We start from the raw sequence: 18,230 nt of genomic DNA, 5'->3' as shown, positions 1-18,230 counted from the left end.
CGGAGGTAACTGGTCCAGGTCTCTGTGCCATTCTGCTGCAGGGAGCTCGTAAGGATCAATATTTTGGATGCTGGACAGTTTCTCCAAATACCGCTGCTTTGCGCTTGTAATAAGTTTGTCCCTGCAAGGTCCCTTTTCTTTCGCCTTATCTCTCTCCATTGCTTTGCTTTCTTTCTTTCTTTTGTATTCGCCTCTGCCCTGCCGAAATGACAAATGCGGGAGGATATCCGTTAAGTTAATGGCGTTGCCCCTGGCAACCAATAGATTCTTCTGCCAACATGGCCGACCGGCCGACCGGAGTCACGTGACTCCTCATTCTCAATAGCTTAGAGGCCTAACTGAGACAAAAGATTGGCTAAAGATTTGGTATTTGACTCCATGATGTGGCAAAGTGGGACTTTCATGACAAAACGTCTCAAAAGGAAAAATTTTCACCAAGGCTTCAAAGTTCTAAAACTAATAAAATAACATAGTAAATGTAATGCTGACTTCCTGCTGCCCCCTAAGGAGCGCTACTCTCTGGTCGGGTAAATAACAGGATGTTTGTCACGTGGAAGAACCAGATGAAGCGTGTTTTTGGCCACATACACTCAGCTGGGATGCAAAGTCCAGGAATCTACTGTTCGGGGATCCTTTGCTGCTTTGGTGACACGTGTTTCTGCTGATTCTGTGAATATATAAATACTTGCAACTGAAAAACAACGAGGTCGCGCTTTAAGGAAAACTGAAGGCGGCAGACGGATTCAGCAGGAAAGAGATGAGAAAATGACACCAGGTTTTTCTATGCAGACATTTGTAGAAGATGATGAACAAAGCTGTTTCGTTCAAGGTAAACACAAGAAACTTGTGCGAAAGAAAAAAATGGACCAGACTCAGTGAATAATTCCCTATAATATAGATCAGTGAGCAGTGCTGACCAACATATCATTGGGGTCATCAGGTGGGAACCTCCTTTCGTCAGTGTTTCGTCTAGTTGGGCCCACGACACCTCCAGGAGGCTAGAGAGTGATCACTGGCGAGTCCCCCCTAATGCCAGCCAACACTGCTCCTCACACCACAACAACCATCTTTTTGGTTCGGGAAGGGGTGGAAATAGAAGAGGTAAAGATAAGTAGGAATGGGATTCAGACCCTGGTTCGGGTAGGGGTAGAAATAGAAGAGGTAAAGATAAATAGGAATGGGATTCAAACCCTGGTTTGGGTAGGGGGTAATGAAAGTATAGAGGGTGCCAGAGGTGGAGGCAGGACAAGACACACTAGCAGATTCAGCAGACAAACTCACGTAAACAGTCCTACAATCACTAAAAATGCCAGCAAAGACAAGGCCATACAGGCCAACACACCCAAAATGGCCGCCTGTTTTCGAAATGCTCACATGGGCCACACCCTAAGCTGCCCTGCCTTTTCCTGGTTAAACAATCCTTTAACAAACTTGAACGGGTCTCTGTAAAATGCAGTCCTTACATATTCTTTCTACTTTCTCTTTTTCCTAAGATTTTCAGCCCTTCTGAGAATTGCTTCTCAATTATTCCTGCAAAACATTAATTCCCTCTCTCTCTTCTTCTGTAGCTCTTTTCCACTGCTTTCTTAAATTTCTTCTTTCCTTAACCAATTTCTCCATCTCTTTTTGCTGTCTAGACTTACCTAAATGTACTCTTTCAACCCTCTTTCTATCTTGCACCCCAAATCTTTCTACACCACAGGAGTAAATTATATCTCCCATCTTTTCTAGCCTATCACTTGCATTTCCTCCTAACCTACCCAATATTATCGACAAATCTTTATTGACTGCCTCCCATTCTTTGTTACCATTTGCCCTAGGCCACTTAACTCTCGCTTTCTGCTCCATATTTCTCTCTATAACTGGCCTATTCACCTCAGTATCAGCTGCATCCACTTCTGTAGCTGTGTTATTGATATCCTTCGGACTGTGGTTTTCTACCTGCCGCTGGACTTCATCCGACTTACTCGATTGACTTCTTAAAAAGTAGTGATCGATTCGGCCACACTGCCCTTCCTTTACCACACATCTCTTTCCTCCCTGATGCATTTTAAGGCCTCTAACTGATGTTACTTTCTGCCAGCCACAAGGACAAACCTGGAGCTTACTTCCCTCTAGCCTACCACTTTTATTTAGACTCTTTCTGGTCTATTCTGGTCAGTTCTAGCCCTAGAGAATAGGTCCGTGCCCCTATCCTTCACTGAGTCACGTATCCACCTCATAGTCATGTTCGTTCCAGTGTCAGTTGCCATGTAGTCTGCCTGGGAGTCATCTTCCGCCCCTGCTCTCGCTGACTCTAGGGCAGGCACGGACTGAGCAGTCCGGCATTCGGGCACATGCCCGAGGGGCCACGGCCCTGACAATGCTCATCGCGGCCCCGCAGTCACGGTCGGTCATCACGCTCCCTCGTCATCCTAAAAAGTTCCTTCTTACTGACCTTTCAATGGCACCTTTTCGCTTTTCATACCACTGAAATCGCTGTACATTACACACTGACGGTGGGACCTTGATGATGTGTTTTATTATGGTTCATTTACATTACATTATTTTATTTTATCTGAATATATCTTCGTACGATGTAAAAATGTTTAAAATTAAAGAAATGTATATCTATCTATATTTTGTATGTGTGTGAGACAACTTGAGTAAAGCACTGCCTTGTGGGAATTTCATTTACCCGGCTCCCGCCAAAAAAAAATAGAACGTAGAAGATTCAACATTCTGTAGCTTGTTGGTCAAAGTAAGAGATAAACGGGGACGGTAGATGTCGCGGATGGAGTATGCCTTCTTGGCTTACTTGAAAAAAGAATATGACGAAGTTTTGTCTCTGCAATCGCCAAGAAATACGTTCACAATGGGATAGCAACTACACAAATATGGATATTAACAAGATGTGTTGCACAGACGCTACGAACAAGACAAGGTAGGGCCCGAAGGATTTCCACTAATCATTGTGTCCGCCGTGGCACTATTTTTTTTATATTTCATCTCATCTCCTTCACGTAGGGTCTGTCTGTATTGTCACTCACTTTTCTAAATCAGTGTGTAGCCTACTGTCATAAGCTAGTCTGTGGCTAGTCTGTGGCTAGTCTGTGGCTAGTCTGTGGCTAGTCTGTGGCTAGTCTGTGGCTAGTCTGGCTAACCTTAAGAGTAATACAAGGCACACTTTTCACGATGTGTAAACCTGGTTAGCTTGTGGTAACTGCCTGGTAATCTATGGCAGGGCTGTTGTAGTTGTTCTTATTCCTATTCCTAACTTCATGACTTGGTAATGGGTTCTCGATTTGACGGCTTGTCTTGCTGACAATTTTACAGTATTTCCATGTTGCTTTGTATTTAGCTCTGGACTGGTTAGCATAGAAGTTGGACTACCATAACTGTCTTGTTATGAAGTATTAGCTGGGTCTCTCTCGAGTGGACAGCGATCTAAAGAAGGGACTTCACTTTTGCATATAAACACAGGGTGCAGGAGCGAAGTGGACATCAAAAACAAGTGGACGATTGGTGTTGGCAAATACTGGTCTACGGGGCCGCTTGTGGGTGCAAAATACCAGGGCCGTTTTTTTTACCCCAGTCCGTCACTGCTCTAGGGGTATTGTCTTTAATCTACTTGTAGCTTATGCTGGTTGTAACAAAGCTGCTAGGCCTCGCTACCGCTACCCTGTCAGCTGTCTTTCCAATCTGTCACATGGTCTTTCCCTTGTTGTCAGCTGCCCTATTCACAGCAGTCACTAGCTAGGCTAGATTTGAATAAACATTCGAACCGTGATTTTCAGACTTCAAACTTTGATCTGAATGACTGACATGAACTTTTAACTTTCATGTTTCTGAACATCTGAACGTCAGCTGTGTGTCCAGATGTTTCAGATAAATTCTGTCCATGCTTAAGTATATTTGTTCTGGGCCCAGCGTCCCTCCTGAAGTTCACAGTGTTCAGAAGAATCTCCATAACACTTCTGATCTGTACCACCACTGGGTCGGCCTCTGTTTGCTCTCAGTTCTGGGTCAGATGTTGGAAACTTCCTCTGACATCGTTTCTCCGTGTTGCTGCTGCCGGTCTGATCTACTCGATCCAGATCCCAGATCATCCTGTCAGGCAAGCATCAGGGTAAACACACAGTTTGTTTGCTGTCTGCAGACGAAGGTGGACTGTGTGGACCGAAGACGCCTCTGATATGAGGAAAGTGGGAGAAGAATACCTTTCATTTATTGGCTGCTGTCTAAAAGCTCAGGTTTGACTTTTAAAAGTGTCTGTTTGTCACGTTTAAAGATGGAAGCCACTCAGATACAGAGAGAACGTCCACACTGAGGTCAGAGCCTGCTGCTGACCGTGAACCACCGCCACGCTCTGTGGAAACCAGCTCAAAGATGAAAGAAATGCACTTCAGACAAGAGAAAATTCAAAGTTTATTGTTAAGAATTAAACACAATGTTGAGTGTTTGGAACATACATTTATCATTATCATAAAAAAGTTGGTATCACGTTGAGGTGCAGTTTACCCACATTATCCATTTCATTTGGATGTTATCTAGAAGCCTTTTTGTTTTCAGACAAGATAAATAGGACTTTTCTTCCTTCACTGAAATAACAGAGTTATAGAGAAAGGAAAGTGTGTGTTTCTGCCCTCATGATCACTTTCAGGACTGCTGGAGGACCGATAACTCAACCCAGAGGTGAGGCATAAATACAGCCAGCAGCTGTTCACACTCACAGTCATAATCTGACACTGATTCATATTTTAATCCCTCCAATATGTTTGATACACGAGAAGACAACCTGTGAGCTTCCTCTGTGAGTTTGTTTTACTGAACAGGACGGATCTTCATGCTGATGGCCTTCAGGGAATAGTCATGCTCCTTCCAGAGTTTCCACTCCACTCCAACAGCATAGAGGGTACCATCAGCCCCCCAGCGGTAAACTCCGTTGGGGTTTGCAGAGTGACAGTGGTCATACCACCATCCCCCCAGGTATGACTTGGCACAGTTTCCAGACCAGATGTCCTGGTCTTTGTCGAAGGTGGAGAATTTCATTCCGTTGTGACGAAGCAGACCATCTCCTGCAGAAACAGGAAATATAAGAAGGGAATGTTTGAGTTGGACAAACTAGTGAAACTATCCCCTCACATTCTCTGAAGCACAGACTGAGGAAAACCCAGCACACTGTTCTTAATTCTTAATCCTGTTCAGCATTCTGTTACAGAGACTTGAACATGTTATTGGGATTAAAGGAGCTGCATTAGGCTGGTTTAAGTCCTATTTATCTGATAGATTTCAGTTTGTTCTTGTAAATGAAGAATCTTCCTCACACACCAGAGTAAGTCATGGAGTTCCTCAGGGTTCTGTGCTTAGACCCATTCTCTTCACTTTATACATGCTTCCATGAGGTAACATTATCAGACAGCATGGCATAAAGTTCCATTGCTAAACTGATGCAGTAGATATCGATTTGAGAATGTGGTGCTTCTTTTATTTTCAGTTTCAAGTTGAAAAGCAACGAATGAACTAAAGAAAGACAGCTCCTCCCCTCTACCATCTCCTCTCTCATTTTTCTTCATTTTAAACTGCAGATTACCAACTTTGTGTCACCGCATAGTTTTTTTTCTGCCCTTTTTCTCTTCCTTTACCTTTCTGGGGGTTGTCTGGCTCAGGTCCTGCATGTTTCTGATCTTTTACCCACCTGCTCCTCCATCAGTGAATCCAGACACATGCAGTCTGTATCCATAGGACTCTGGGCCGATGGAAAACGAGGAGTAACGAGCAAACACCTTGTTTCCCTCGAAGTCCTCCATGTCCACCAGCAGCTCGTACTTTTTCCTCAGAGTGAGGTGGAAGAGACTCTCCAGACCTGAAAACATACAGAAACTGATGTCTCAGAGCTCTCTGCTTCCTCATCCTGAAGTCACGTCAGAGTTTGATGTTGGTTCTTTATGAACTGGAGTCGTGTCTCACCGAGCCAGTACTCCCCAACAGCGTTCCCAAAGCCCGTCTTGTACTGATCCCAGGGCCTGTAGAAGTTCACCGAGCCGTCCATCCTCCTCTGCAACACCTGGGGGGGTGGGGGGGGGGGGGGTGGGGTGGGGGGGTGGGGGTTGAAGGTGGTTAACCAGCTGAACACGGCAGATATCTGACAGCTCATGTTTCCACAACGAGGGTTGTCGCATTCAGGAATCAGCTGGTTGTGTTACAACTCTGAACCGCTGCAGGTCTCAGTTGTGCAGGAATCTGGGCCCAGATCCATTAAATACTTATATGAATGAATTACATTGATTATGAAGATATAATATTTTTTCCTTAATTGTGACATTTATGTTTCAATCTCTACTCAGCTGAGAGACTCACATCAGGATGTTGCACAGAATCTCTTAAAAGTTGAGGAATATTCAACCGTTTACTGTAAACTCTGAAAGAATTTTAGTGGTGATAAAATGATCCAGGTGTCAAACTCATTTTCACCGAGGGCCACATCATCATAATCGTTGCCCTCAAAGGGCCAGATGTAACTTATAAATGTAACTACTCCTTAATGTTAAATAACTCTTAATTTATGACTTATTCAAGTTACAAATATTACATATATATTTGCATAGATGTAAAAAAAAATACGTTTGCTGGTTGCTCTGTTATTTTATCATAAATATGTTTCATTTGTCAGGTTATGAAATCCACATCACTCCATCAATCAACGATCAAACTATCCAAGTGAATAAAGAAAAATAACATCAAACACAAGTTATGACATTTACTTTGTTCCAAACTTGAAATATCAAACAAAGCTAGCTTTTACTGCCGCATTGTTTTTGGTTGTGGCTTTCGCAAACACATTCGATCGCAGTTTGCCTTTTTAATTCTTGGGGCAGTTTGTCGTTTTTCTTGAGTTCTAATGTTGGCAAACTCAGCTCCGTGTTTGGTCTCAGAATGCGGACGTAGATCGTACTCTTTGACAACCGCCACCGCCTCATAACACAAAAGACATATCGTTTTTTCTCCTTGAAGCACAAACATGTATTCGCCTTCCGATCTTTCTTGAAAAAGAAAAATTATTCTCTTCCTGGACATTTTGGGATCATCATTTGTATTTCTCAATTCCACTTGTCGGGAAAATCGCATCGATTCGGAAACATTGCAGTCCAGTGGCGGGATGCTGTCACTTTGCGCGTAACATAATCGGCATGCATTGTGGGAAATGTAGTTTTTGGTCACTGCACATATTTGACTTCAATCAGACCTTTTAAGCTCTCATGGGCCACATAAAATGACGTGGCGGGCTACATTTGGCCCACGGGCCTTGAGTTTGACACATATGCTGTAAACACTGAAAGAGTTTTAGTGGTGATAAAATGATCCAGGTGCGATGTTTGTGAGAGAACTGTAAGGAACCAGCTGAAGGAGATGAGATTTCCATCCACAGTAAAGCATCAGAAACACCTGAAGAGAAGAAGAGCAGCTCACAGCAGCTGAAGAGAAGCAGCCATGGACCGTGGATGGTTGGATGGAAGTGAGACTCAGAGATGAATCACCAAGGAGACGATGCTGGAACTGTAGTTTGGTCCAATGAAACATATGCCCCTTTTCCACCGCCAAGCTAGCCCTACTCTACTCGGTTCGATATAGCCCAACACTACACCACACGACACGGCACCAGTAACATTTCCTTTTCCACCCAAACTGTGACCTGGAAGAGTCGGCCCGTTCACCTCTAACGTGACGTCGGTTTCAGGTGACTACAAAGTGTCACGCCGCGGTTAGTCAAAAGTTAACACAACGATGGAGTGTAATGTGTAATGCAGTTGACAGTTCATATTGTTTAGTTAAACCAAGCTCTTTATTAAAAAAGACAGTACAAAAGTAAACAGCAGGAGTTGTCTCAGATACAGGCGTCTGTGTTGGTGCCGGTGGAATGCAGATAGCAGCTGTTGCCTCAGCTGCAGATTGTGATGCCAGTGTCGGTTCTGAAGCCTGCGGGATTGGAGGATCTTCGCTGACCTCAGCAACCGAACACTCATCGGTTGAACAAACCGAGTCTTGAGGGAAAAAAAATAAAGTGTGAACACACAAAACGCATACACGTAACCGCATAGGTGAGACACTGTGCTAGCCTACAAAAAAAGCGTTGTTTGCTAGCTCACTCAGAACAACTTACATGAGACACCTGTGTAACGTTTTACACAAGTTAAAGACTGAACATGCATTTGTTAAGATATAAGCGTTGAACCAAGGGGATAAGAACAACACTTACCATTTTCCATCGCCTCCAACAAAGACGTTGCCGAATCCACGCTGTTCGCCGGGCGGTGCCGTCCATTTGGTCAAACCACTTCCATGTCTTTCGGTTTGACCCACTCCGGCTGTTGTGGTCCTTTACCTGCCGGTAATCACTCTTCAGCTTGTCTCGGCACTGCTGAGAATTCCGGTGATAGCATGGCTAGCCATCAGCTTGGTTATATCCTGGAACACCTTCTCATTTCGTGTTGCTCCGTCCAGTTCCTTCTGTATAACGTCCTCAGCCACCACACACAGAAAGGTCTGCACCTCGCTCATGGGTTGGCTTTCCTTCTCTGGTCTTCAATCTTCGCAATTCTGTTTACTCTCTGTTGCTCTCGCAGGTGTGTTTTCATACGGCGGGTGATTATTTAAAGCTCCCCGAGCTTCGTTGCGTGTATGACGTAATTTCACCTGACCAATCAGTGGACAGCACTGATCACGTGACGTTTTAGCACCGACAAGTACCTACTAGACCCACCTCTGAAGCAGGTACTAGTCGGGGCTAAAAATTGTAACGCGTCCCACCTTCAACCCGCGGTGGAAAAGCTCCCAATCAGGGTAGAGTGGGACCGTGTAGAGCTGTGTTGGTACAAAAATGTTCGGTGGAAAAGGGGCAATAGGGTGAAGGCTGAAGGAAACCAGCACATGTCCACAATCAGTGATGATGTGGGGCTGATGGCAGGTAAAGGACCAGAGGAGATGGCAGGTAAAGGACCAGGGCAGATGGCAGGTAAAGGACCAGAGGAGATGGCAGGTAAAGGACCAGGGCAGATGGCAGATAAAGGACCAGGGGAGATGGTAGGTAAAGGACCAGAGGAGATGGCAGGTAAAGGACCAGGGCAGATGGCAGGTAAAGGACCAGAGGCGATGACAGGTAAAGGACATGGGGAGATGGCAGGTAAAGGACCAGAGGAGATGGCAGGTAAAGGACCAGAGGAGATGGCAGGTAAAGGACCAAGGGAGATGACAGGTAAAGGACTTGGGGAGATGGCAGGTAAAGGACCAGAGGAGATGGCAGGTAAAGGACCAGGGCAGATGGCAGGTAAAGGACCAGGGGAGATGGCAGGTAAAGGACATGGGGAGATAGCAGGTAAAGGACCAGGGAGATGGCAGGTAAAGGACCAGGGGAGATGGCAGGTAAAGGACCAGAGGAGATGACAGGTAAAGGACCAGAGGAGATGGCAGGTAAAGGACATGGGGAGATGGCATGTAAATGACCAGGGCAGATGGCAGGTAAAGGACCAGAGGAGATGGCTGGTTAAGGACCAGGGGAGATGGCAGGCAAAGGACCAGAGCAGATGGCAGGTAAAGGACCAGGGGAGATGGCAGGTAAAGGACCAGAGGAGATGGCAGGTAAAGGACCAGAGGAGATGACAGGTAAAGGACCAGAGGAGATGGCAGGTAAAGGACCTGGGCAGATGGCAGGTAAAGGACCAGGGGAGATGGCAGGTAAAGGGCCAGAGGAGATGGCAGGTAAAGGACCAGAGGAGATGGCAGGTAAAGGACCAGAGGAGGTGGCAGGTAAAGGACCAGGGCAGATGGCAGGTAAAGGACCAGGGGAGATGGCAGGTAAAGGACCAGAGGAGATGGCAGGTAAAGGACATGGGGAGATAGCAGGTAAAGGACCAGGGAGATGGCAGGTAAAGGACCAGGGGAGATGGCAGGTATAGGACCAGAGGAGATGGCAGGTAAAGGACCAGAGGAGATGACAGGTAAAGGACATGGGGAGATGGCAGGTAAAGGACCAGGGCAGATGGCAGGTAAAGGACCAGGGGAGATGGCAGGTAAAGGACCAGAGGAGATGACAGGTAAAGGACCAGGGGAGATGGCAGGTAAAGGACATGGGGAGATAGCAGGTAAAGGACCTGGGGAGATGGCAGGTAAAGGACCAGGGGAGATGGCAGGTAAAGGACCAGGGCAGATGGCAGGTAAAGGACCAGGGGAGATGGCAGGTAAAGGACCAGAGGAGATGACAGGTAAAGGACCAGGGGAGATGGCAGGTAAAGGACATGGGGAGATAGCAGGTAAAGGACCTGGGGAGATGGCAGGTAAAGGACCAGGGGAGATGGCAGGTAAAGGACCAGAGGAGATGACAGGTAAAGGACCAGGGGAGATGGCAGGTAAAGGACATGGGGAGATAGCAGGTAAAGGACCTGGGGAGATGGCAGGTAAAGGACCAGAGGAGATGACAGGTAAAGGACCAGGGGAGATGGCAGGTAAAGGACCTGGGGAGATGGCAGGTAAAGGACCAGGGCAGATGGCAGGTAAAGGACCAGGGGAGATGGCAGGTAAAGGACCAGAGGAGATGACAGCTAAAGGACCAGGGGAGATGGCAGGTAAAGGACATGGGGAGATAGCAGGTAAAGGACCTGGGGAGATGGCAGGTAAAGGACCAGGGGAGATGGCAGGTAAAGGACCAGAGGAGATGACAGGTAAAGGACATGGGGAGATGGCAGGTAAAGGACCAGGGGAGATGGCAGCCATTACCTCTGCAGGAGGTTCTCAGCTGGGCTCTGTTCTCCTTCCATCAGTCAGAAGGAGGTTTGGTGATGCTGAGCTCATTTTTCAGGAGGATGAATCTTGCCTCAGAGCATTTAAACCTTTCTTAAGGGAAGACATATCAACTCATTGGCATGGCCAGCAAACAGTTCAGATCTCAACCTGACTGAATGTTTCAGGTGGAAACTGAAAACTAATTGCCCATGACACAGCTCCACCATGCAAAGCTGATGGAGCTGTGCTCTGATGAATGACTTTGTTTTTCATTAATGAAGTCCTCAAAGAATTCAAGCTATCACAAAACATTCACAAAACATTAACCACATGGAAATTAAGAGGTAATAATGAGGAAATACCATGTAAATAACAGTCTGATAAACACATGGTGGTAATAACGGGCCCGAACTGGTTTAAAGTTAGAACTTTAAACCAAACATCAGGTAAAGTGATTACCTGTAGACATTTGGAGTAGTTTCTCTGCAATAGAACCAACTGGCTGCAACACTAAACACTGCATTTATTTAGCATGACCTTAAGAGGAAAATGTGAACGTCAGCACCATAACATGATAAATCCAGCCTTGGTGCAGTGTGTGTTTAAAACAGTGTGTGTTTTAACTTTTGGAGGGACTGTGAACTCCTTGATTCATCCAGAATAAGTAAGTAACATTTTTTTTGTGTACCAGGCTGCTTTTTGCTATACTTTGACTGCTAAGTAGGCTGTTGCTTAGCTGTGATGTTGGCTTTGATGTTAGCTGTGATGTTGGCTTTGATGTTAGCTGTGATGTTAGCTTTGATGTTAGGTGTGATGTTAGCTGGGATGTTAGTTGTGATGTTAGCTGGGATGTTAGCTTTGATGTTAGTTGTGATGTTAGCTGGGATGTTAGCTTTGATGTTAGTTGTGATGTTAGCTGGGATGTTAGCTTTGATGTTAGCTGTGATGTTAGCTGTGATGTTAGCTTTGATGTTAGCTGTGATGTTAGCTTTTATGTTAGCTGTGACGTTAGCTTTGATGTTAGTTGTGATGTTAGCTATGATGTTAGCTTTGATGTTAGCTGTGATGTTAGCTGGGATTTTAGCTGTGATGTTAGCTGTGATGTCAGCTTTGATGTTAGCTGTGATATTAGCTGGGATGTTAGCTGTGATGTTAGCTTTGATGTTAGCTGTGATGTTAGCTTTGATGTTAGCTGTGATATTAGCTGGGATGTTAGCTGTGATGTTAGCTTTGATGTTAGCTGTGATGTTAGCTGTGATGTTAGCTTTGATGTTAGCTGTGATGTTGGCTTTGATGTTAGCTGTGATGTTAGCTTTGATGTTAGGTGTGATGTTAGCTGTGATGTTAGCTTTGATGTTAGCTTTGATGTTAGCTGTGATGTTAGCTTTTATGTTAGCTGTGACGTTAGCTTTGATGTTAGTTGTGATGTTAGCTGTGATGTTAGCTTTGATGTTAGCTTTTATGTTAGCTTTGATGTTAGCTGTTATGTTAGCTGTGATGTTAGGTGTGATGTTATCTGTGATGTTATCTTTGATGTTAGCTGTGATGTTAGCTGTGATATTAAGTGTGATGTTAGCTTTGATTTTCGCTGTGATGTTAGCTTTGATGTTAGCTGTGATATTAGCTGTGATGTTAGCTTTGATGTTAGGTGTGATGTTTGGTTTTATATGCGCTGTGATGTTAGCTGTGATGTTAGCTTTGATGTTAGTTGTGATGTTAGCTTTGATGTTAGCTGTGATGTTAGCTGTGATGTTATATGTGATGTTAGCTGTGATGTTAGCTTTGATGTTAGCTGTGATGTGAGCTGTGATATTATGTCCTCATCTGTAAGTCGCTTTGGATAAAAGCGTCTGCTAAATGCAGAAACATAAACAGTCACTGAAAACAAACTTAAAACTGACACATTTAAACACTCACCGTCCACCCTCCTTCCAGTGAGTCCATGTCACAGTAAACCTGTACAAACACACACACACACACACGTTAGTAAAAGTTAGTTAAACCTGTAACTCTACTGCTTGTTTCTGTTTTATCAGACGCAGCGAACAGATGCATCTCGAGCCTGATTAACCTCCTGTTGGGCCCCTACCGACCCCATCATCCATGAGCCAGTTCCATCATGTGTGTGAAATGTCTCTGATTATAGCAAAGATAGGTTGACAGAGACTTTATAAGAAAAGAGCAGTTTTTACAGCTTTACAAAGTGTCATCAGTAGAAAACAACATTAGAGATCAGAGTTGGGCTCAGAGAGTCAAACACAAACAGACGGAGGCAGAGTTTCAGTTCATTCTTTTCATCTTTTATCTTTGTTATACGATTAGAATTGTGAGAACATGAAATAAAAACCTTTGATTCATGTGTTTAGTAGTTAAAGGTGATAGAGAATGGTTGAATGGGGCATTAATCCTTGTTCTGTGATGTGATATGTAGCCCCAAAAAAAATCAGAACCCCCCTAAAAGGCTCTCTGAAACAGCTGTTACTATGCTGGGTTTAGAATGCGTCGTTTGCCCTTATTGGCGTCGTTTCAGAGCTTATCTGGCAACCTCATTATGAAATGCAGGGAGGTGTTGGCGCTATTCGGTTGCCGTTGCTTGATTGGCTGCCCTTGCTCTCACTGAAAACAGAGCTATGGCGTAATACACTGACTGGAAAGAAAGCTCATCAGAATCAGAATGAGTTTTATTGCCATTGTTAGTGAACAGTGTTCACTAACTAGGAATTTGCTGCGGCGTAAGGTGCAAACATGTAACATAGGATATAATAATAAACTAGAAAGCTGCAAGCAGCTGTGAGCGGGACCGAGGTGTGCGTAAGTTGGGATGTGCGTACGTTGGGGCATGCGCTGGACGCTGGAGCTGCAGCTCTACCCACACGCACGATACCCTCTGCGTACGTACGAGCACATAATAACCCCAATGCGTAGGGGCTTTTGAAAGTTTCTAGGGGGCGCCACTGAGCCATTTTATCCGCCCACACACGATACCCTTTACATACGTACGAGGTTGTTAGGGTAGACGTGTGTGCCAAGTTTCATGATCTTGCAATGATGATAAGGCTTTCAAATCACAAACGCCATCACACGATTTTCACCGCCTGGCCACGCCCACATTGTTCAGAGTTTGGAAAAGTTTCTCAAGAGTTTTCTTCCCCCCTAGCCTAAGAGTAATATGTTCAAGTTTGGAGCTGTTAACATTAAATCTGTAAGAGGAGTTCGATAAAATGCGAGTTGTGGAAAAAAAAAGACATTTCCAACCACCAGCAGGTGGCGCTGTAGGTGGATGTCACTATGTTATATGTGCGCGTTCAGGCTGGGTCCAGCAATCAACGTATGAAGTATGGGACAGATTGGATTGTGTATGTGGGAGTTATAAGCGACTTAATTTTTTGTGGCGAGTGATGGCGAATCATCAAACTTTGAGGCGTCACCACGGCCACGCCCTTTAAGTTTTGAAAAAGTTTCTCCATGACCCCCCCCCCCCCCCCCCATGTCTTAAGAGTAACCTGGCCAAGTTTGAAGTCTGTAGCATTAAATCTGTAGGAACAAGTTCGATCATATGCAAGGCGTGGAATCGGTCAACTTCCATCCAAAATGGCCGCCTTCCTGTGGACGTGGGACCATGGCGACCCTAGACTTTTTTGTGCGTCTGGCATGATGAATGAGTGTACCGAATTTCGTCGTCCCACGCGAAACTAATCCTATTAAGGGGACCATTTTTAAGCATCGTAGAGGGCGCTACAGAGTCAATGAGCGACTCCCAAAAATATAAAGTTATTAAAAAGAGTTTTCGAGCACCTTTTGCAAAGAATAATAATAATAATAATAATAATAATAAACCTTACAGATACAACAGGGTCCTTGCAGTTTCACTGCTCGGTCCCTAAAAATAAAGAATAAAAATATATGAATATAAAATGTACAAGGTGTGTACAACAATACACAGTATCCAATGTACAGAGCAACAACAGTGCAGCTTCATTAGTGCAATTTTAATGATGGTAAAGTGACTGGGGCAGGTTATGAGGTGATTATGAAGTGTTCATAACTCCAACTGCAAGGGGAAAAAACTGTTTTTTTGACGGGAGGTTCTGGTCCGAATGGACCGAAGCCTCCTGCCCGAGGGGAGTGGTGCAAATAGTCCATGTGCAGGGTGAGAAGGGTCAGCTGTGATCCGACCTGCTCGCCCCATAGTCCTGGAGACGTGCAGGTCATGGATAGATGGGAGGCTGCAGCCCATCACCTTCTCTGCGGAGCGCACAACTCGCTGCAGTCTGTCTGTCCCTGTCGGCACTGACCCTCACTGAGCGTTAAATTCCGACTGAAGCCTGCTCGGAATCATGCAAGCTTTGTGAAACTGTACTCCGTGAAATGCGCAGAGCAAAGGAAAAGTCGGTGGTTGTATGTACTGGGGATGCTGTTAAAAATGAATGAAAGCCATTGATCGCGAACATTGCTTTCCAGGGGAAGAATATGTAACAATCGTAGTCCGCTTTCACACCCTTGGAAGGCTCACCTGTTCCTGTTTCTGGCCGAAGGGGCGTGTCTGAAACGGGGTGGCTGTGGATTTGGGTGTGTGTGTGTGGGGGGGGGGGGGTAATTACTGAAAAAGTGACATCACTTTTTCACAAAAAAGGGGAGTACTTGAAACAGAGGTTCTGACACTTGCTGGCACTTCGTGTGTACTCCCCACAGCGGGGAGACTCAGAACTAACACCAAAAACGTGAAAAAGACGATTTTGATTCTCTATCCCCTTTAAACAATGTGATTTCCCCCCATGATTAAACAGAGTTATGTTTTATTCACATTATTGCTGGTCTGAGTTAGCGTTAGTTTTATTGTTCTAACTTATTTCCTTTATCCAGCCGTGACAAACCTGGACTTCAGGCAACAATAACCAGTATTCCCACTATTAGGGTTAGAGGGTTAGGGTTAGGGTGGGTTAGGGTTAAAGGGTTAGAGGGTTAGGGTTAGGGTGGGTTAGGGTTAAAGGGTTAGAGGGTTAGGGTTAGGGTGGGTTAGGGTTAAAGGGTTAGAGGGTTAGGGTTAGGGTTAGACACTGAGCAGTGGACTGGTATCACAGGAAGTAAGGGTCAGGGTACCTGGACAGCAGACGTGGCTCCGATGGGATAGATGGTGTACACTCCGCTGGGTCGGCTGGTATCGCTGTTATAGATGTCGTTGCAGTCCAGAGGGAGGACGAGAGGCGCACAGCTGGTCAGCAGTGGAACCAGGAGGAGGACCGACAGCACTTTGAGCACTTTAAGCTGGAAATGTGAAGGAAAGCAGAGAAATTCACCTGGAAGAAGCTGACTCAACCTGTTACCATACAAAACTACTGATGAATATTCACAGTCACATGTTTAAAGTCATCAACTCACCTTCATGGTCAGAGCTGTGCTGAAGTGATCTGATATGCAGTCTGACGTCTCTGAGCTGTACTTATATCCCAAAGGTTAATGATTCCCTGAGCCTCCAGTGAGGGCGGATCTGTTGCACAGCAAGTAAATTAACTTTGTCTTTAGTTTTTATGTCTTTAGTTTCAGTATTTTAATAAATCAATTATTAAAGAATTTAAGGAAATCATTATTTCCTCAAACAAAAGAAAGTTGAAAAGATTGTTTTAAGAATGATTTCAAATAATATTTTAGTTGCCTAAACATGAAAAGTTGAAAAGGGAAGAAACTTATTATTAAGCTTATTTTTTTTTGGGGGGGGGGGGGGCTTTTTGTGCCTTCAATGGATAGGACAGTTGGAGAGAGACAGGAAGCAGGGGGCAGAGAGAGGGGGAACAACACGCAGCACAGGGTCGTCCGATGCGGGACTCGACCGGGGCCACCTGCAGCGAGGACTGTAGCCTCTGTATCAAATCAAATCAAATCAAGAACTGGATCGGATGGGATTCAGACCCCGAGATAACTGGGCTGAAAGTCACTCTAAACCTGCTTGTAGACGCTGAAGCTCGTGGTGAATCAGACTTTGCGTTCTGCGCATGCTCCAGATGTTTTCCCGGGGTCGTGACCCGGAAGTCAAAGGAGACGATATTCCTGTTGTTGTCGCCGTCAGAAAGAAACAAACAACGCGATGGAGAATGCTCCGTTGGGCATCGAGTTTGTGCAACAAGCAGCTCATCACAGAGCAAATGTAGAGGGACGTAGCTTCATCTGGCTCTGCGTTCTCCATCTTTCTCCAATGCCTGAGTTTGTTGTTGTTGTTGGTGGTGAAGAGGTCAACAGGAAGTGGCTCTATTAGCAACAGCTGGAATGGGTACAGCGCCACCTATCATACCGGGGTATGACACGCCTCTGATCCCATTCATTCACCGCCAGATATCCAAGGAGAATTACCCTTGAATAAGGAGCAGAACCCAACTGTAGCTGTAAACAGTGAGTCCTGGCGGTGAAGTTATTCTTATTCAGGGATTAGTGACGATAACAGAGATGCAAATAATTCAAAGTTCATTTCATTATGTTTTCACAGCATCGATGTACAAATAAAAAGAGAGAACTCTTATCGATGTGTCCTTTAGGTTTCTGTAAAGATAACCAAATTAATTATTCCTTACAGTGTGTTATAAACTGATAAATAAAGAAAACAACCCCACAGTGCGACCAAGGTTCAGCAGTAATAAACCACTGCAAACAGGTCAGACGTGACCACCCGACACCAACGTTTCAATTCATGATCCAGACACACTTTAAAGTGGAATCAATTCATTTTGTGGTAAAACTTAACAATAAGGTACACGTATTTATTTTTACTGATGATCTGCCTGATCCTTAACGCTGTGATTCATATTCAAGCTTTATTAGGGCTAAACTTCCTAACATTATGTGCAGCACACAGAGCTTTACAGGGTGAACGTAATAGCAACACACACCTGGATGTGGACAGATGTGGACAGATGTGGACATGAGCCGAGCAGGACACCTGACAAACGAAAGAAAGGATGAACAAAGAGGGGAGCCAACAAGCTAAGCTACAGAGTGGAACAGTGGAGCTGAAACGATGAAGAGATTATTAAAAAGGAACAATTAAAGACACATCTCCAGGGGTCCTGAGGGTCCTGGACTCATGAGTAGGACAACGGACACTTTTTCTTATGTTATAAAAGGATCTTAAACTCAGGCCGTCAGTACAGAGATCATAAACTGGGTGTGATAAGAGCCCTCTCTCTGGTTTTCTTTAATGAAAACATGGACCGGCGGTGTCGTGTTGGCTCACCAGACAAACAGATGTTGTCTGGATTTTCAGATCATAAAATTCACTCTTTGAACCAGATTTCCTCAGAACTCCCATTCAAGGATTATAATAACGGTAAATAATTAACTGATGAACCAGAAACTAGATGAGAGATACCATCAGTGAACCATCAGGAACCAAACTGATTACAACTTTATTACTGATTGCCTCTGATCCAGTGAACCTGCCCGGCAACAACAACCTTTAAGCTTTGTGGCCTTCAGGGAACCTTCAG

General features: G+C 44.9%; 1 protein-coding gene across 1 annotated transcript; it reads right to left on the bottom strand.

The window, feature by feature from the left end:
• Positions 1–4,803: 4,803 nt before the first annotated feature.
• LOC142374493 (microfibril-associated glycoprotein 4-like) lies at positions 4,804–16,140 on the bottom strand. Its single transcript, XM_075458216.1, has 6 exons — positions 16,135–16,140; positions 15,856–16,020; positions 12,673–12,711; positions 5,950–6,046; positions 5,678–5,845; positions 4,804–5,057 (listed from the first exon to the last, which is right to left on the bottom strand). Exons 1-6 carry the CDS (start codon positions 16,138–16,140, stop codon positions 4,804–4,806), a joined length of 729 nt encoding a protein of 242 aa, XP_075314331.1.
• Between the last annotated feature and the right edge of the window lie 2,090 nt (positions 16,141–18,230).

This window comes from Odontesthes bonariensis, chromosome 23 (assembly GCF_027942865.1).
Source record: "Odontesthes bonariensis isolate fOdoBon6 chromosome 23, fOdoBon6.hap1, whole genome shotgun sequence".
In the NCBI taxonomy this organism is placed as follows: domain Eukaryota; kingdom Metazoa; phylum Chordata; class Actinopteri; order Atheriniformes; family Atherinopsidae; genus Odontesthes; species Odontesthes bonariensis.
This window is presented reverse-complemented; position numbering and strand designations above follow the sequence as displayed.